The sequence below is a fragment of the Nelumbo lutea genome, chromosome 8, assembly GCF_056320005.1.
Source record: "Nelumbo lutea isolate HS-2025 chromosome 8, American lotus-T2T, whole genome shotgun sequence".
Taxonomy (NCBI): Eukaryota; Viridiplantae; Streptophyta; class Magnoliopsida; order Proteales; family Nelumbonaceae; genus Nelumbo; species Nelumbo lutea.
In genome coordinates this window covers 31278491-31299852 of record NC_142691.1, presented here as the reverse complement: position 1 = coordinate 31299852, position 21362 = coordinate 31278491, and the positions used below count along the sequence as shown (strand labels likewise).

The 21362-nt window shown below is 36.9% G+C and overlaps 1 protein-coding gene across 1 annotated transcript in view; it reads right to left on the bottom strand.

Annotated features, from left to right (window-relative positions):
- LOC148843694 (dehydrogenase/reductase SDR family member FEY-like) overlaps nucleotides 1-12996 on the bottom strand; it is an 85185-nt gene extending 72189 nt beyond the window's left edge. The window contains exons 1-3 of the mRNA XM_088957163.1: nucleotides 12385-12996; nucleotides 3018-3138; nucleotides 383-500 (exon numbers count right to left, since the gene is read on the bottom strand). Coding sequence (XP_088813289.1) covers nucleotides 383-500; nucleotides 3018-3138; nucleotides 12385-12608 — 463 coding nt within the window. The 5' untranslated portion in view covers nucleotides 12609-12996. The remainder of the gene's footprint in view (nucleotides 1-382; nucleotides 501-3017; nucleotides 3139-12384) is intronic.
- Nucleotides 12997-21362: the final 8366 nt, after the last annotated feature.

The window sequence follows — 21362 nt, the reverse complement described above, 5'->3', positions numbered from 1 at the left end:
AATTTCAGAACTATACATGATTCATTCAGGTTTGCAAGTCAGAAACCAAGTAGAAGTTATCAACCCAAGAGGGCAATCAACCAAAATTCCTTTAAATCCATCCCATGTCAACAAAGTCAGTTTTTTAAATAGTGTCATAAATGGATACTAGCCAAACACAACAAGAGAAACATCAAAATAGGTCACCACCTCATCAATTTCTTTACATGTCCCCCTCTTAAGACACAGAACACACACCAAAACACCCCGAATACCATTTCAAATCCAACTCATAAGTCATAACCAATGAGTCTCCAACTCAAAAACATAAGAAGAGAAACATAAAAATGGGTCTCCAACTCACCAAACACCAAATAACTGAGACAACATCATCTATACTAACCTCCAATTGAAAATATGCCTGCATTGTTGATCAAAACATGCAAAGGTCCCATACATGCATTCCATGCTTCAGCAAATCTCACAACAGAGTCCAATGAAAGGAGATCAAGTTCCATCACCTTGAAATAGCCATAATATGAAGCATGTCAGTGACCCTTCAGATACTAGCTTGACTGGAGTAATATCACTTTGATGGTAACGACAAGGGGTATATACATGACCAAAAAAATGTAAATATATCTAGATTGATTTATAACAACCTATATATAGAAGATATGAATGGTTTGTATTATTTCTTTTTTACTGATAAAAATATAATCTTATGATTCTTACAAAGAGAAAGAATATATAAATTGAGCAAAGGTAAAAGACAAGAAGGAGGGGAGATGCAAATGCTCCAAACACAACCATGCCAAACAGACACAATTGGCAAGGGCACTAAATGAGGAGATTGACCATAAAACAAGAAATCAAAGGGAGATCTAGGCTGCAAGACTCTAGATGGTATACAATTGTGCTCATTATGTAGAAGACAATGTTGACATTATTATTATTAATTATTTTTATCAAATAAGTAAATGGAGAAAATGTTGACATTACAACTCACACAGAAAAAAGGAATAACCTTTGGAACCACTTGGGAGATGAATTTAGAACCCCCTAAAGTTCTTTATTTCCCTAGTATACATGGAGATTTGTTTTAGAAAGTAGTTTCATGGTTAAATTTTCACCCATATATCTTGGAATGCATGTCATTAGGCTAACAGAAAATGTAGAAAAGAAACCTGAAGAATTGAAGATATTGTTCAGATCCCTATTCTTTTGGAACTTGGAGAATTGCGTTCACAAGGAGTTGTCAAACAACACCAATTTTTAAACTAGAAGAAACATTACCTTATAATATAGAAATGTCAATGACTTCCAAATCTAAACCCAATAACTTTTTTCTGAGAGGTCTAAATCCATGAACCTTTAAAATAGGATTAAATGAACCAACAAGAAGCCTACATTCTACTCCAGCCTTTATGGAAAAAAAAATCGTTTAGAAATAAAATGAGAACAAGACTAGAATAGTTATCAACTACAAGGTGTACTCATTAAGCAAGAATACTTCAGTAAATTAAACAAATTTATTAAAATTTGATGGCTCTTTCATAGAAAACAAAGAAGTTTTCTTTAGGCAAATTCAGGGAGTCAGATGCTTCAGAAAATTAGGTTATAAGTTTAGATTTTGGCTTATAAAACTCACAGAAAAGTCAAAACCCTTGACTGCATTCTATGCTCCAAGCATAATTGTCAAGGTAACTCTAGGTGATGCTTAGGCGACAAGGCGCCCTTGGAGGCTCGCCTCACCCAGTCGCCAAGCAGTTTTGTGCACTGTATTATAAAATACTTTTATATTTTTAATTTTTTGACATTGTAATTATAAAATTGACATTATTAAACTAAAATATTCATTTTATGTGTTTATATACTAATTTCTTTTTATTATTTTCCTATCTGCTAAGGTTTAATAAACACAAACATTGCTAACTGCTGTATTGAACCCATGGTTGAAAGTATCGATACACCTCTATGTATTGGCAGAGGTTTATCGGTACTTATAACGATACTCCCCTTATTTTTAATTTTTTTTGTTTTTCAATTATATATTATTTTAAAAAATGGGTCCCCAAAAACACCTATAAACATGTGTATCGGGGACCCAAAGATACAATACAATACACCCGATATAAGGCATATCGTATCGAAATTGTGAACCTTGATTGAACCCTCAAAGATTTCAAAACCTGAACCAATAAGCAAGGGAAGAACTTAAAATTTTGTCTAATCAACACATTTTCTTCTTCCACATTTTCTTTTCTTCTTTCCCTATAACAAAAGTAGGGTTTCAGCCCCTATATTTCTTGAATTTTCTTTCCTTTGTTTTTTTTTTTTCTCATAAAATGTTGATTTTCTTGACTTAATCATGAAATTTATACTTCTCTTATGAAAATCATGGATAATTATTAAGGAAGGATGGTTATGGAACCTAGGGAACTACCCTAGGATATATGGTTTTACTTTAAAAAAATCCATTGCCTAGGCGGGCGCCTAGGCGACTAGGCGACTAGGCAACTAGGCGACAAGGCGCCCCCCCTCTCGCCTAGCCTCACCTTGGCACCTTGAAAACTATGGCTCCAAGAGGACAGTACCAATGAGAGATGGTGTCATTTGCTATATGTAATGCTCCTCAAATATTTCAAAAATGGGCAGACTCTATTTTCAAAAAATATTTTAAATTTTATATTTATCTATATTGCTGACCTTTTCTGATAAGCAAAATATTTTGGGTTTCCTAGTGCTGGGATGTGAATCTTTTACGAGAAAATTGTTTCATCCCCTTTTTACTATATTATAAATTTATAATGTGCTCTCTTTTTTCCTAGGAAAAAAAAAGAAAAGCTTTTCTGATTAGTTACTGATCAAAAAATCCCAGGTATGAAACATGGAATGACTGTCCTGTACTCCCAACTGCTGGCAGGCCATGCATAAATACATTAACTAATAGGCTAATGCTAAATTCCACAACCCAATGATCTCTTAGATTCTTTTTTCTTGAGGAGCTTGATACGGAGTTTTTAGTTAGTAGGTACCTCAATATTGAGAGGAAGCCCCATTCCAGACCACTCATTTTGCCACTTCTGGATCAATTCATGAGCTGCCTTAGGTTTCCTTACTGCCATAACAACATGTGCTCCTGACTCTGCCAATTGCCTGTAAAAGGCAAAGAAACAAGCAGCTTGTATAGCCACAAAAAAAAAAATCTAAATATTTATTACAGTTAAACGAGGTAACAACTAGATCATAGAATTCAGTATCTTCTACTTGTTTATGGTGCATTTTGTCACTGATATACACAATCACACCCAAAACCTCTTTGTGTTGAATGTGACTGGTAAGAAACTCAATTTACAGCAAGCAAAACAATTGGAATTAATTCAGATGTAATTCAATTTCAACAACCAAGGATTACATCAAACATTCAGAAACACAATGGAGCAGGAAAATGAAATTTAAAATGAAAAGAGAGAGAGAGAGAGAGAAGAAATAAGATAGAGATAAGCTCCTATATAATACAACCCTACCTTAAAATTCAGGGGTAAAAACCAGCACACTTCATAAATAGAATATGTTAGTAATACCAAAGCCCCAATAAAGAAAGGAGGTTGCAGGACTTGTGTACAAAATCTGTATATGGTGTTCAGATTAGGTTAGAAAAGGAAAGAATAATACAAGCAGGTTTAGAGAAGAAAAGAACTGCCAATTGAAAAGAGAAAATGGAATCTCCAAATCAGCCAGGTTATAATTTATATCAAGATATAAATTAGCAGAAGATTGCATAAATATCCCTAATCATAAAATAAAACAAAAAACCCAAAAAACAACCCAACTTAAGTACTGAAACTAAACAGATAATTATACTACTTCGAGCATGAGAAAGAATAAGAAATAAAGGCAGCAAACAAGTAGTAAAATATTCCCTCAAGATTCCCCCTCAAGCTGGAGTATATATACCGTATAAACCCAGCTTGTCAATGATGAAGTCAATATAAGGCTAACGCAAAGATTTAATGAACAAATTAGCAAGTTGATTTTTATACTACAAATGAAGTGTCTACATCACCATTTTTTTTTATCAGTAACAGTGATTTTATTAATGATAAAACAAGATTACTACAGGATGGAGCTAAAAGGTCTTAACTCCAGTTACCCAAGAACTTTCTATCTTGTAGTGATTACAAAACAGCCCAGAATAATGTGCCTCTATTTACCCCTTGCCTAGCTAGACCATCAGCCAATGCATTTGCACTTCTCTTTATCCAATTACATTGAATTTCCATGTCCCTGGTTAACCATTTATATTTCCTCTTTTCATTGCTGTATTTCCACGTCATAGCACTGTTCTCTGTTAGCCATTTCACCACCATTGCAGAATCACCTTCTATAATCACCTTTTTGATCTTCATTTCCTTGACCCTTTGAATTCTTTCAATAGCTCCAAGAATCTCAGCCCTCAATGAATCTCCCACCCCAATTGGCCCAGAGTACATGGCTAACGTGTTCCCTGTTCCATCCCTTGTCACACCTCCAATTCCAGAAGGCCCTGGGTTGCCTATGCTGCTACCATCAAAATTCAATTTGGTGAATCCAATAGGTGGAGGACTCCAACAAGCTTTTGATAACCTTCTACGTAGGCCTCAATCTGCAATCTCCTTCCAATTCCTTAACAACTCATCAACCTAAAACACTTTGAACAGCTCCAGTGTTCTCAACCATTGTGTCATTCTAATGTGAATGCTCTCTATAATTTCTTCCATACCTCTCTCTTTACTTGAGAAGATCCTTGAGTTCCTTTCCTCCCACACTGTCCAACATACAGCAGCTCTACCACACCTCCAGATGATTTTAGCCCTTTTAGTTGGCCAATTAGGCATGGAAGAAAACAAGCTTTGAACATTCAAAGGGGGGTCCACCTGCATCCAAACAAAGAAGTAAACCATACCCAAATAGCTTTAACAAACTGACAAGAAATTAGCAAGTGATATCCGGACTCACCATTAAACTTACAGAGAACACACTAATGAGGAGACAAACAGCTTTGGGTCTTTTCCTTTGGAGTAGATCCCCTATATTAACTCTTCCCAGGAAGGCTTCCCAACAAAAACTCCCAACCTTAGGAGGTATAGGTCGACACCACACTTCTTTAACAGGAAAAGAAAAGCCAGCGGGATGAGAGGGTAATAGTGCTTTGAAAAAGGAGGCACAAGTATAAGAGCCCGAGGGAGTGAGTGTCCAGATTCTGCTATCTGCTTTAGATGGATCAATAAAGACCCCTTCAAGGATAGAAAGTAAGGCTATGGTACAAGCAATCTCTGTGTCCCTAACACCTCTTCTCAAGCTTAGGTTCCAACCAAACTCAGAGGGTGAATTAGGAGCAATAAAGGAAGAAATTGGTTCATTCTTGAGGGAGGACAAAGCAAAAAGGCCAGGAAATTGATCTTTCAGAGGGAAGTCCCCAACCCAGACTTGTTCCCAGAATTTGATAAGGGTACCAGAATGCAAGTCATACTTGATCCATGGAGAGAATAAAGGCAAGATGGCTTGAATGGCTCTCCAAGGGGAAGCTCTTGTGGCCCTTGCTAGAATTCCTGAATCCCAACCATTATCTGCCATCCATGTATACTTTCCACCACCTTAACCCATGTCTACATCACCATGTTGAATACTGATAATATATATATATCACAATTTTGATTCATCTTATGAACAAAAATACATCACAATGTGTATAACCGCTTGATTAACAAAATATAAGTGCACACGCAATGGTACTGTAATTTTTTTTGTCAGCAAAAAGGATTAATCTTATTAAAGGGAGGTATAAGATACAACAGATTGTGTATCCATTCACCCGAAAATACAGAAAGCAACAATGTCCATATAACTAAATTGTCAGCCATCCCATTATCTGTACTGTGTATCCAAGTAAAGGAAGCATTAGGACCCTTTTCAGATTGTCTATCTCCCTTAAGGCATGTATGTAAGCCCAAGGTATATTGCAACCAGAAGTGATCCACGAAATAACGACTTTTAAGTCTCCTTCAACTTCCAAGTTTCTAAAATTGGATTGCTTAGCAAGCTTTAAGCATTGTAACAGCACCATCAATTCAGCCTTTAATGAGTCCCCTTCTCCTATGGGTCATGACCACATAGCCAGCACTTGAGGAGTCTCTAAACACATCACCTATACCTGCCATCCCTGGTTTTCCCATTGAACTCCCATCAAAATTTAACTTTATCATATCCCTTGCTGGTGGCTTCCATTCCATCATCTCTCTTTCCTTTTGTTTTAAAGAGTGTGGCACCTCATTCCAAGCTCTTATTATATCAGCCACTGTAAAACATTAGAAGATGTCAAGGGTTTTTATCCAATGAACCACTTTAATTTTTATTAATTCCCCAAATTCCTCCTTCGACCTGAGCTTCTCATTAAATATTCCTGCATTCCTCTCCTCCTAGATGGACCACACCATAGCAGCTCTAACTGCCTTCCACATTGTTCTTCCTCTTTATGTTGGCTGTCTTAGAAAATTTGGGCCGAAAAACTCACTACATCCTGAGGAGCTATCCACCTGCACCCAAAAAGAGAGCAAAAAGACTCCCAAATAAACAACACAAAAGGGATAAGAGATTAGTAAGTGGGCTAAGGAATCAGCCAGGGCATTAGCACTTCTAGGTACCCACTCGAATGAGCTATTCAATAAGGATCCCAAGTGTTGTGCCTGCCTCAGCAGAGGTCTGACTCTCCAAGGAACCAACTCCTGCTTCTTCAGCCAGCTAATTAAAGTTTGACAATCACTTTCCACCTCCACATTTTTTAATTTCTTTATTTTCATCAATTCCAAAATCCAAACCTTGAAGTAAGGCCTTCAGTTTAGCTCAGCCCAGAAAATCTTAGCAAGATACATCCGTTATGATCTCTGACCACACCCCGAAAACCTAAATTACATGGGTTCCCAAGGCTGCAGCCATCAAAATTCAGTTTGAGTTTATCTACCACTGGAGCACACCAACTGACCTCCCTCCTTGGTTTACTGCCCTGAAAGTCAGCGACAGATTTCCATTTCCTAACAAATCATTTAGGCGCACACCTTTGAAATCTTTACACACCAAGGCCCGGTAGAGCGCTGATAATAGTTGGTTCAATTAACTCCTCCACACTCCTTTCCGTCTCCTCAAAAACTCTGGTGCTCCTTTCTTGCCATATACTCCACAGCACAGAACCTCTAACACATGGCCACAAAAACTTATGTCTCTTTGTGCAGCAATTTACCCAGTTTGTGCTAAACGGCTCTTTGACTTCTGATGGAGGCACCCAGACACACCCCAAAAGAGAGAAAAAAATGGGCCCACAGATGGATTGTAAAAGTACAATGCACCAAGAGATGGTTAGTGTTTTTCCCAACTCTGAAGTAAAGGACACAAATATGAGGTGAGAGACACCAGTTCTTCTGCTTCTTCTGAAGCCTTTCACAAGTGTTAATGATTTGTATGGCAGGCTTCCTAACAAAAAAAAACCTTTACTTTTGGAAGAATAGGGCTGCCCCAAACTTCTTTTGCAGGGAAAGGGCTTGGTTCAGGAGATTGAAGAAAGGTTTGGAAAGAATAGGCACAAGAGAACAGCCCATTAGAGTTAGGTTCCCACACTTTCTCATCCATTTCTAAGGGATTCAAACTTATTTGTTGAAGAATGTCAAGAAGAGATGGTGGTGGTGGTTATGGCGGTGGCAGTGGCTACTGTGGTTTTCGTGACAGTGGTGGATATAGCCGTGGCAGTGGTGGCTACGGCTGTGATCGCAATGGAGATGGTGGATCTCACTACTCGAGGGGTGGTGGCACTTCTGACGAAAGCTGGAGGAACTAGGGTTTTCCGAATGTGATGTGTTTGGGGTTTAGCTTTTAGGAATGGGATTTTAATATGGTGTTTGTTTTGGGCTCTGTATGTTACTTACTGGATTCTATATGTATTTTAAATACAAGTACTTTCTTTGAAAAATATTTTATTTTTGGATAGTTTTTTTTGCAATTGCCTGTTGGGCTCAGTTATTTTGCTATTTGGGTTGTTGGGCACTCTATAGTACAGTTTCTCATTGTACAGGGTCCTGGGTAGATTGTATACTTTCACACTTTTTTTGTTGATAAATACAATACCTTACTTTCTTCAAAAGAGAGAAAAAGAGAGAGAGAGAAGTCATCTCACCCATTTCTTGCTCTCTCAAAGCTCTTCTCAAACCCAAATCCCAACCCACCCTCTTCCATCATGAGTTACTAGGTCAGCAATAGGTTTGTTTTTTGGAGTAGAAAGGTTATAGATTCGTGGAAAAGCTTGACTAAAGGTAATGGTTCCCCACTACAAGTCTTCCCGAAACTTCACCTTGGTTCTTAGCAATAGCATCATACCTTGTAAATTGCAAGAAGGTTGGGAGTAAGTCCATAATTGCTTTCTGTTAGAGTCGGCTATACAGGGGTAGTTTGGTCATTTCATTTTATATTAATAGTGTGGTGTAATGTATTTTAATTCTGATTTAAGTACTATGTCCCATACTTAATTAGGGGCATAAGTGTCTTTGTGTTCTTTAATCAGAAACATATAAATAATACCTGGCCAACTAGAGAAAGACATCTTCTCTAGTTCAAAGTTTGAACCAGTTTTTTCTCTCCTTCTTCTTCTTCTCTTCTTTCTCTCTTCTCTCTCTCTCTCCCTTCAGCTATTATTCTCTGCTAATCTAGGGCTGAAGCCAGTACAGATCAGTTTTGTAACACTTTCCATGGACTTTTTAAAGTGGAATTTCTGACAAGGCCAGAATCCCAACCATTTGGATGAAGACCATGGATGCTTTTGATAACCAAATGCCACAAAGCTTCCAATTCATTGGGAAATCTCCAAAGCCATTTACCTAAAGGAATGGCTTGCTCCCAATTTAAGAAGTGATCTCTCTTTTCAATTCCTGAGTCCTACAGGAAACCCTAATAATTTTTTTCAATTTTTTCGGCACAACTTTCATGGGAGCCTTAAAGACTAACAAGAAGTAGATAGGTGGGTCAGACAAAGTGGATTTAATCAAAGGTAGTCTCCCACCTATTGAGAGGTAATTCTTTTTCCAATTATCTAATTTTCTTAAGAATCTCTCAATTATAATTTCCCAAAGGACTCATCACAAGGATTGCCTCCTAGGGGAAGACCAAGGTACTTCAAAAGCCACTGCCAAATTGTGCAGCCCAACACTGTGACACTCCTCCAGCCGTCTTTCTCCCATTTGTAACACTACCAAACTACACTTTGCTTCCACGATCTCCAAATTTCCCCTAAGTATTCTCACCCCCCGAATATCCCTAACTTCTCCCGAGATCAAGGTATCATCAGCAAATTGCAGGTGAGACACCACTTGGTTTAATCTACCCACTCTAAATCCCCTAAACAAGCCTCTCTCATCAGCCCGCCTTAACAATTTGTTGAAGATTTCTACCATAAGAATGAACAATATTGGGGACAAGGGATCTCCTTGTCTCAACCCTCTAGATGCCATAAACCTTTTGGGGAGCCATTAATCAAAATCAAAAAGTGAGTAGTTCTTAGACACCCCATTTCCTACTTTTACCCATCTTTGCCCAAAACCCATCTCCTTTATCACCCATTGCAAATATCCCCAATCTACATGATCATACACCTTCTCTGGATCCAGCTTATAAACAAAACCCCTTCTTCCCTACTCTTTTGAAATCCTCCACTACTTCATTAGCCATCAAAATTTTATCCAAGATTTGTCTATCCTTAGTGAAGGGGCAAAAACCATATATGGATTTATATAGAAACTTCATTGGATAAAAAATAATGGAGCATTAGACACGATATTGAGAAGAAGATCTAGAATAGCATGTTAAATTGTTATCAAGAGACTAGATCTAAGAAGAGGGGAAAAAGCTAAGGTGGATGCAAGTTATTTGTTTATTATTTGTAAATTGGCCTCTAACAGTTGGAACCTTTACTTAATTCTTATTCAGAAATAAATCATTTTAATTAGTTTTCTTTAAATATTGCCATAAATCTTACTCCAAAATGGAAATTCCATTGGCCATCATTCATGGCTGACAAGTAACACACACTTACCCCGTCATACCAACAACCTAATAAAAGGACTACCCTTTTACCCCTCTTCTAGCTAGAATATCAACTATGGTGTTGGCCAACCTAAGAATCCATCTGAACAAGCTTCCTAGTTGCTAGCAACCTTCCTCATCATTGGCCTAGATAGTTGGATAGCTAAGAAAAGGCCACTACCCAATGTTAGTCCCAACTATCTAGGGTCTTGGGAGAGGTGACCTGGATAGCAACCAGACCAAAATTATTTGAAGCATAGTTTCATTAGCAGTCTATTGTGAAATTAGGAAGGAGTGGAACCAAAGAACCCTTAAAGATATGTCTTGCCCATCTTGCCATCTTGGTACAGATATTAGCTCATTGGTTCTAGAGTCTAGACTAGATGTCTAGTCCTTAAGGCTTTTGAAAACTTCAAGAGATCTTTCAGTGGTCATTTCAAGTACACCATGAAGTGTGTGGATAACAATGTTTGAGCTTTTCTTTTTAATCAAAAATAAAAGATTTTATTAAGGAAGCATATCAAAAGACAATATAAAGTACCTTAAAGCAGGGAATCCAAAGAAGATACTCTATAAAAACAACCTAAGCCCAAAAAGGGAATGGCCAGTGGGCCAGAAAAAGAGGGGAAGAACTAAACAAACAGGGCCAGGTTGCAGTATAAACAACTCCTCTCAATCCCTACCTACACGATCAACAGCCATTAAGTTGGAAGATATAGGAACCTATCTTAAAATCAAGGCTATTCTACGGAAGAGTTTTACCAGCAAAATATAAGGTAATTGTGTCGGAGGATATAGTATATAGGGGCCAGTGTTTGGTGCAATGGTGAGTTCAAGCCAAAGACTGGACACTTTGTTTAAGAAAACGTCAATATTTTCTTTTTTTGGTCATAGGAAATTCATTTATCAAACAAACAAATAGTCCATACAGACCCAACAGGAACTAAGGGAAGAAAACAACCTAAAGATAACACCGAAACAACAAATCAAGACAAAAAAGCCAATAACCAATCAGGGGGTTGGTCCAACCACAGCCCATCCTCCGATAGCCTTTTGTTGCATAGCATGAGTTGCACATATCAGTCCTCTTAACAAATTGAAAGGGAAACTTCAAATGACCAAGAAAATGGTTAGCATCTCTTAGAATGAAGCATACATCCTTCAGTCCAAGAAGAGACACTTTGGAGAGCTTTGACAACTACCTAAGCAACTTTGCATAATAAAAGGACCATTGAAGATTAGGTTCATATCCAGTCCAAGAGAACCAATGTTCAAATATTAGGTATGACATCTAAACAGAAAAGTTGGTACTATTGTGTGGTAATATGAGATTGTTCCACCCTTAAATCCTAATAAAAAGAAGCAAAATGTGAAACCAAGAAAACAAATTGGATCATCAAGTCACTAGTTATATTTCGGTAAATAATAAATTCTACAAAGAGAGTTCATAAACTGCTTTTTAACGTTAATCATCTCATCCATACTTCCGAAAATATACCAGGAATAAACATGAGAAAAGAACCTAACCACAAAGATCAATTAAGTGCCTCCACCACTCCTTTATACCATTGTAGACAAAATTCTTCCATCCATGCCCAACGTCCAGGCACTTAGAATATTGAAAATCCAAGTAATTATCCAACCACTCCATATATATCTCCTCTGAAGAACATTTTGCAACCTTACTGATCTCGGGTGTAACCTAACAAAATCTCACAGTGAAGCTGCAAGGAATTCTCCCTTGCTTCAAGAAGAATGGCAAAAACGATGGCCAATCAGCTTGACTAGAAAAAAGCCAGCCGTCATATCCAAAAGAGAAACCTTACATGTCTCAAACTCAATATAAACTAGAAAAAAAAAAGCAAAACCAATACACCAAATCACCAAAGTTCTGTACAGAAAGACAAGGAAAATGCATGAATTACAGCAACCAAAGAAGTAGGAAAACATAAAGGAAAAATGTAATAAACCACCCATAAGCAACTATCTAAAGCACTAAAATATATGCAATAACAATTACAGGGGAAAAAACTCATCGAACTACCTACTACCTAAGTTATATATACTTCAAGAAGCCACATTTAACCAGAGCAGCTAACTTGTATCTGAAACTCTACAAACTAAAAACGATGAAGCAAGATATACTTTCAAACTTCTTAGCAGAAAAAGATATGCTTCCAAACTAATGAAAACACATCTTGTAAAATTCAACTTAATTATAAACGAAAGAGCTCATTACAACAAACCCAAATGTCTTAACTAATTATGTAGAAGAGACAAATAGGGATCAAACGGATTTACCTGGCAATTTCGAGGCCAATACCACTAGTGGAGCCAGTGACAATGCAAGTGAGATCATTAAGAGGAGGCAAAGGCAATGGATTCTGCAAATGGCTAGCCATAATCCTCTGGAAAAGCATTTCATATACCAAATAAAGCCACCCTCTCAGCCATTCCATCCACCCCAAGCCTTGCTTCGTTTGTTTCTCGGATGGAGAATAAGCAGAAGACGAAGGAGAGCTCATCTTCTCTCTTACTCTGTAACGATAGCGTCGGATCGATGAAGCCAAAGCCACTCTCGCTATTCCGAGGAGGGACCGAGGGAGTGAGCAAAGCCGGTCTTTAGACCGGAACTGCTCCTCACACAGGGCGCCTCAGACCTACCTCGCACGCACATCCTACATTGGCAACTTATCCCGTACTTATATAACTTGTATTATTCACGGGAGATATTTCCAATGCACGGTTTATATAAGTTGTATTATTCACGGGAGATATTTCCAATGCACGGTTTATATAAGTTGTATTATTCACGGGAGATGTTTCCGATGCAAGGCGGATGTGTTTGTGAGGCGCCCATGTTGAATAGCAATCCCGTTCCTAATAAATACGGGAGATGTTTGCAATAGGAATGACTCCACAAGGAATCTAATTATATGTATATATGTATAGATATAAACATTAATGATTTTTATTAATAATTTTTATTATTGTTTATAAACTATCATTGTTGAAAGCAGAATTCTCATAGATATATTGGTCGTCTTGTACAGTATATTGTCTAAATTTGATGTTAAAGGAAATTGGGAAAATGGATTATGTTGCAAATGTTGTTCAATATGCATTTAAAATTACCAAATTTGTCTGCAATCATATTTTTGTACTCTCAATGCTAAGGAATAGACCTGATTGGATTGAGATAGTACACCCCGGAGCCATTCATTTTGCAATTAATTTCAGGATAGCATTTTAAAGCACATGCATGATTTGCAAAATTTGGTGAGAGATTGGAGTTTGATTGACTCTAGGTATGCCAAAGATGCAAAGGGGAAGGAAGTAATAAAAATAGTTTTGGATTCTAAATTTTGGGAACAATGCAAAATGATTGTGGGTTTTACATCACCTCTTATTGGGGCATTGAGACTTGTAGATTCTAAGTTTAGGCATGCAATGAAGTATATGTATCATGCTATGTTGAAAGCAAAGGAATCATTGAAAAAGTATTTTAATTATAAGAAAGTTGAATATGGCCCAATCATGGAGATTATTGATACAAGATGGAATAGATAAATGGGTCAAAGGTTTCATCTTGCAGGGCATTATTTTAACTTGGCATTCCAATATGATCTGAAATCAAAAGTTAAATCCCCGATCGTTATGTTTGCAGTTTTTGATGTCATTGAAAAGCTTGCAACCAAATTTGTTAGCGTCAAGTATGTAGGGGTATTTCTGTCTTTGTGCTTATGGTTAGGTGTTGATGTGTAAGTTTGTGTTAGATCTAATGTCCCTAACTTACGTAGGGGCATATGTGACTTTTTCACAATATTTTAGTAATATAAAACTGATATGGCCGAATGGGAGGGTTAACTTTTCTCTCATTCAAACTAGACATTTTCCTCCTTGTCCTCTCTTATACTCTTCTCCTTTGTCTCTTTCTCTCTTCTCTCTTTTCCTTGACTATTATCAAACTAATAGGCAGGCCAAACTCTAATATGTTATCAGAGCCAAACTGAGCAAATCGGATTTGCCCAGAATTCAGTTCTTTGCGTACCCAGTCTAGGGTTTTCTCTTGCTTTCTTCGCCATCAGTTGGAGATGAGGGAAAGGGCTGAAAAGGAATGATCACCCTCTTCCCTTAAAGGTTTCTATGCCTCCAGCTATGATGTTTGTGGTCGATTGTTGCAGTTTCTAAGAAGCCCTCCCTATGAAGAGAAGAGGGCTGATTCGTGTGGTGCAATGGGTGCTTTGTGTAGTCTGATTTTTGAGTGATCAGGTAAGAGGTCCTATGCATTTTCTTTGTGTGAATTAAGTGACGAGTTTGTTTCAGACGATATGGTGGGATTTCAGATTGTAGTGTGCTAGGGTTTGTGCAGTTTTCAGTGTGATTCGAAGGGGAAGTGTTCCTCAAATAGTGTGGTGAAGTTTCAAGTAGAAGTGAAGTAGGGTTTGTGGTGTAAAGAGTACTAAAATCAGTGTGTAGTGTGGTCTACTATGCAGAATTCAACAACACCAAAATTCAGCAATGGGAGACAATAGTGATAGCAAGACTAGTGTGATGGTTTCTACTGACTACTTGAATGTTCAAATGACCTCCATTAAACTAAATGGAGAAAATTATGTACCTTAGGCTAAATCTATAGAAGTCTTTCTTAAGGCAAAGAAGAAGGTGAAACACATAAGGGAAGAAAAACCCTCCACTGATTCTCATGAATATGATGATTGGAAACAAGCAGATGCACATATTATCACATGGTTAGAGTAAATTTCATGTTTCTTGATATTGCCAAAGAAGTGTGGGGTCATGCTAAGATGTTGTATTCAAGCCAAGAAAATATAACCAGAGTATATCAGTTGTATCAGTAATTCTTTAATCTACAATAGGGTAATCGGAGTCTTAAGAAGTACTATGCTAGTATGAGAAGCATTCGTAATGAATTGAATATTTATCACCCCTCACTTCTGATGTCAAAATTCAGCAACAATAGAGGAAACAACTTGACGTGAGTCAATTTTTGGTGGGGCTGAAATCTGAGTATGAACCAGTGCGGGCTCAGATATTAGGAGGGTCAACTCTCCCTTTCTTAAAAGAGGTGTTTGCTCGACTTAGGAGGATTTCCATTGGATCTACCGAGAACCCCAATGTTTTTTATAGATAAGCCTTTCTAGTATCCAGAGGCCATGGTGTTAGAGGTGGAGCTCAGGGAGCTCAGTCTGGCCATAGTGGTAGTAATGGACCGGAATATGGCCAGAGTGGTAATAGTGGACCTACATATAACCGTGGTGGTGGTTGTACTGGAGGTCGAGATTTAGGGAGAGCTTATGGCAGAGGACGTAATTTGGGTTCGATGAGGTGTACACACTATTGTATGGATGGACATATCGTTAATTACTGCTATGACTTGCATGGTCCACCCTCAACTTGGAATAATCATGTTGCGACTAGTGGCAGTAGCTTCAGACAAGAGAGTCATTCAACTGATCAGATACCTTCTACATCCACAGATATTACTGGGAAGGAGATGATGAGTATTCCCCGTGAGGAGTATGAGAGGTTTGTTCAGGCCACATCTCAGTAGAACATGGCCACTCTGACACACTCAGGTATGGATTGTCTGGCATTCACACCCAATCCTTGGATTATTGATTCTAGAGCCTTCGATCACATGACTGGAACTCCAGGTGTGTTTTCTTCCCTCTCATTACCCAACACCATAATTTGATACCCTTGCTAATAGTTCCACATCTTCCATTTGTGGTGTTGGTAATGTTAACATGGACTCTGTATCCTTATCCTCAGTTTTGTATATTCATAAATTTCCTTTTAATCTTATGTTATTTAGTAAGTTGACCAAGTCTCTTAATTGCTCCATTACCTATTACCCATCTTCGTGTGTTTTTCAGGATTTCAAGACAGGGATGCAGATTGGTGGAGGGCATGAAACTGGTGGATTATATTATCTTGATGGTGGTGGAAGTACGTCAACAACTCTCCAATCGTCTCTTTCTCATCTTCAATGGCATTGTAGATTTGGTCATCCTCCATGAAAAGTTGTAAAGTCTTTGGTTCCTTCATTGAGTCATCTGTCTGTTTTGGATTGTGAGTCATGCTAGTTGGGAAAACATCATCGTGTTCCCTTTAGTCTTAGAGTTGATAACTGTATGTCAAGTCCTTTTTCTTTGGTCATTCAGATGTTTGGGGTCCTTATAAAGTAATTTCATACAATGGATATAAATATTTTGTCATTTTTGTTGATGATTATTCAAGGATGACGTGACTCTATTTAATGAAAGAAATGAGTGAATTGTTTACCATTTTCCAAAAATTTTATGCTGAGATTAACAACCAATTTGGTGTTCACATTAAAATTTTTCATTCCGATAATGGCTGTGAATATTTCTCTTCATCATTTCAATAATACCTAGACCAACATGGCATTATCCATCAGAATTCGTGTACCTATACCCTACAACAAAAAAGGGTGGCTGAGAGAAAGAATTGTCATTTTTGGAAACAACTCAATCCCTCATTCATCACATGAATGTCCCCAAATCTTTTTTGGAGTGATGCAGTGCTTACTTCTTGCTTCTTGTTTAACTAGATGCCCACGTCTATCCTTGATGGTCATTCTCCATTCACTACATTGTTTCCTACCTTGTTTCCATTTCCTCTTTCTCCTCGGGTTTTTGGGTGTGTTTGCTTCGTTCATAATCTGGGGCCAGGAAGGGACAAGTTAGATGCACGATTCATTAAGTGCATCTTCCTTGGCTGTTTCTAGACTCAGAAAGGGTATAAGTGTTATTATCCCAACTCTTGACGTTCCTTTGTGTGTGTTGATGTTACTTTCTTTGAGTTTATTCCATTTTTCTTGGGGTTTGTTGATGTTTCTTCCTCTTCATTACCTCCTCCCCTTCCTCTTCTAGTTGTGGATTTTGTTCCTCTTGTTTCAGTTGTGATAGAGTCCTTGCCTCCGGTGCCACCACCTGTTGAATGACCACCTATCCATCACATGTATACACATCGCCCACATGTGCCGGCTCCTCCTCTAGCTTCATCATCATTGACAGATCCGGCAACTATTCCTACACTAGCCCCAACCCCATTATCTGATCTTGGTCTTTCCATTGCCTTGCGGAAAGGTAAATGTAGTTGTACAATTTATCCTATTTCTAATTATGTTTCACTGACTCACCTTTCCGCTTCCCATTGCCAGCTTATCTCTTTGTTATCCTCTGTTGTTATCCCTAAAGATGCCTAAGAAGGCATTGCCTCTCTAGCATGGTGCTATGCGATGGAAGAAGAACTCTTAGCTCTAGTCCATAATCATACATGGGAACTCACCACCCTTCCTCCTAGTAAGTAGGTCGTTGGTTGTAAGTGGACTTATACAGTTAAGTACTTACCAGATGGTAGTGTAGAGCGACTGAAAGATTGACTGGTTGCCAAAGGGTATTCCCAAACCTATGGTATTGATTACATAGACTCTTTCCCCGATTGCTAAGATTGGTTCAGTCCGTGTTATGATTTCTCTTATTGTGATGTATGATTGGCCCCTCTATCAGCTTGATATCAATAATGCCTTCTTGCATGGTGATCTACTCGAGGAGGTTTATATGGAGCAACCACCGGGGTTTGTTGCTTAGGGGGAGGATGGTAAGGTGTATCGACTACTGAAGGCCATTTATGGGCTTAAATAGTCTCCTCGAGCATGGTTTGCCAAGTTGACCATTCAGTCTTTAGTCATGACTCTCAAGCAGGGAAGATCCTATTGGTGGTGTATATAGATGATATTGTCATTACTAGAAATGATAAAATGGGCATTGACAAGTTGAAGACTTTTTTGTAGGAACATTTTCAGACAAAGTACCTTAGTAAATTGAAGAATTTCTTGGGGATAGAAATAGCAATGTCTAAGCATGGTATTAACTTGTGTAAGAGGAAATGTGTTCATGATTTACTTGAAAAAATATGTTTGTTAGGTGCTAAACTAGCTGAAACGCCTATGAAAACAAACACTAAGCTGAGTAGCGATATGGGTGAAGTGTTTGAAGACCCTAGTAGATACCGATGACTGGTAGGTAAACTAAACTACCTAACCATCACTCGGCCAGACACTTCATTCGTAATTAGTGTGGTAAATCAATTCATGCAGAAACCTCTGGTTCCACATTGGGATGTGGTTCTAAGGATTGTGAGGTATTTAAAGGGGGCTCCTGGTCATGGTTTGATATATATCGAAGTGGTGGAAAACTTGAAATAGAAGGTTATACTAATGTTGATTGGGCCAATTTTGTATATGATAGGAGATCTACCATAGGCTATTGCACTTTCTTGGGGGTAATTTGGTGACATGGAAAAGCAAGAAGCAGACAATTGTGGCAAGAAGCAGTGTAGAGGCAAAAATAGAGCTATGGCACATACTACTTTGTGAATTAGTGTGACTAAGGAACCTTCTACAGGAGATGGGATACACTATTGATACTCTGATGAAACTCTACTGTGACAATTAGGTTGTAGTTCATATTTCCTCTAATCCGGTGTTTCATGAGAGAACCAAGCATATAGAGGTTGACTGTCACTTTGTTAGAAAGAAGGTATTGAGTGGTGTGATAGACACTGCATATGTCAATATAGGTAACCAGTGGGCAGATTTGTTTACTAAAGGATTGAGTTGGGGTAGAGTGGACTACATATGTAACAAGCTGGGATTACATGCAATATATTCTCCAGTTTGAGGGGGAGTGTTAGTGTCGAGTATGTAGGGGTATTTCTATCTTTGTTCTTATGGTTAGGTGCTGATGTGTAAGTTTATGTTAGATCTAATGTCCTTAACTTAAGTAGGGGCACATGTGACTTTTCCACAATATTTTAGTAATATAAAACAGATCTGGCCGAATTGGAGGGTTAACTTTTCTCTCATTCGAATCGGACCTTTTCCTCCTTGTCCTCTCTTCTACTCTTCTTCTTTCTCTCTTTCTCTCTTTTCTCTTTATTTCTTTCTCTCTTCTCTCTTTTCCTTGACTGTTATCAGTCTAACAGGGAGGCTGAACTCTAATTGTTTTATTTTTCTGTAATTATTTACAAATTTCTATTTTATTTTTTAGTTTTTTTTGTATTTATTTGCAATTTTTTATTTTATTTTTCTGTATTTTCTATATTTATTTGAAATTTTACTTTTTGTATTTATTTTCAATTTTCTGTATTTATCTACACTTTTCTGTTTTATTTTTTTTTGTATTTTCTGTATTCACTTGCATTTTTCTTTTATTTTTCCGTTTCTATTTCTGTTTTTTTCTGTATTTATTTGCAGTTTTCTATTTTATTTTTCTGTATTTATTTGCACTTTTTGTTTTTGTTTTTTGTATTTATTTGCACTTCTTTGTTTTATTTTTATGCTTTTTTTTGTATTTTTGTATTTATTTGCAATTTTTTATTTTGTTTTCAAATTTTTGTTTTATTTTTCTGTATTTTTTCTATTTATTTGCACTTTTTGTTTTATTTTTCTGTATTTTTCTCTATTTATTTGCAATTTCTTGTTTTATTTTTTATATTTTTTTTCTATACATTTTCAGTATTTAATTTATTTATTTGCAATTTCCTATGTTTTTTCTATGTTTTAACAAATTTCCGTGTTTTTATGTACTTTGTTATTTTTGTAATTAGATCGTTTTCTTTTTATGTTTTTTCTATATTTTCTGTTTTTTTTTGTGTTTTTTCTGTATTTTTTAGAAATTTTCAGTATTTTATTTTTTATATTTTATATGTGTTCTACTATATTATTTTTGTATTTAGATAATTTTATTTTTCATACTTTTTTGTATTTTTATTTAATTTTATGCTATTTTTATTATTTATAAATATATATTTTTATTTTTAATTTATTTACGATGTCATGGGTCAAATCGTTCGACTTGGATGGTCGTACCACTTAATCGGAAACTGCTCCCCTGACTGGTTTTGTTTCTGGTTCGTTTTTAAAATCCTTAATGGGAGGAGTTAACTTTGGATATTGGGGGGCCAACAGCTTATGCCGTTGAGAGTGTTTTTAGGTTGAACACGTTCACCAATTCATGTCAATGTCTATGTTTATGGTTTAAAAGAAATAGGAGCAATTACCATTTTACCCCACTTATGGTAACATGGCATTCCCAAAAATGTTCTCAACATCATAGGTTGTTGGCCCCCAACAACCAAAGTTTTTCCATATGGGACAACGACTATCAAAGCACCCTACAAAAAAAGGGTCATCTATTAGAACACTCCCATTGTTCATATAGATTTACTTAAACTTACCCTACAATTTTCATTTTACTAAAGCATCCCCTATAGTTTGAAACCTATTTACTTAAATTGGCCTTTCACTAAGAAGTGTTTGTTTTTCCATCTAAAAACACTAACATGATCCCTAAATTGAGTGAAAAATGCTATTTATTCCAAAAGTACCCTTAACACTTGTTAAAAATAAAATAAAATTGACCAAATAGAGCCAAATGGATTGGTTGATTGAGTCTTATTAGGAACAAAAATGGTATTTTTATTTTTATTTTCTTTTGACTAAATTTATTCAAATGGACATGAGTATCAAAACTATCATTTTCCATGTCATCTAATGGAAGGTCAATTAAGTAAATTGATTATAAACTATAAGGGTGATTTAGGAAAATGCAAACTATAGGATAGGTTTTAATATATCCATGAAACTATAAGGGGGTATTTTTGTAAATGACCAAATAAATTTATATTCATATTATATGTCATTTATATATATATATCTACCAAGCCCAACCTATGACCACCCTATTTATCTCTTGTTATCTATTAGGGTAAAAGACTTAAACGTCCCTAAAGTATCCTATAAATACCTAAACCTCCCCTCTCTTTTCAAATTGGATGGAGACCTTATATATCAAAGGTATATAAGATGTAACCATAAAAAAACCTCTTTTGCCTTTGTCGTTTCTTCAAATTTCCAAATTGTGGAATCCAATAATGGTGCTTTCAAGTGATATATTCAAGCAAGACATCAGATAATGTGCCTAGCAGCTTGGTGGTGAATGGAACCCACTACATGCAAACCTAGGATCCTTAGATAAAAGAGTCCTACATAAATCCAAAATCAAAGGATTTTCAAGATGAGAGTTCCTCCAAGATTTTGGTATGCGGTTGCCTCTCTTGAGTTTCCACAATCTTCACCTCAAATAATGAATTCGAGGAAGCACATCCTTCTTGGGTTATGGATCAAAAAAATGGAAAAGGAATAGCTCCTCCTCCTATGTCTTGGA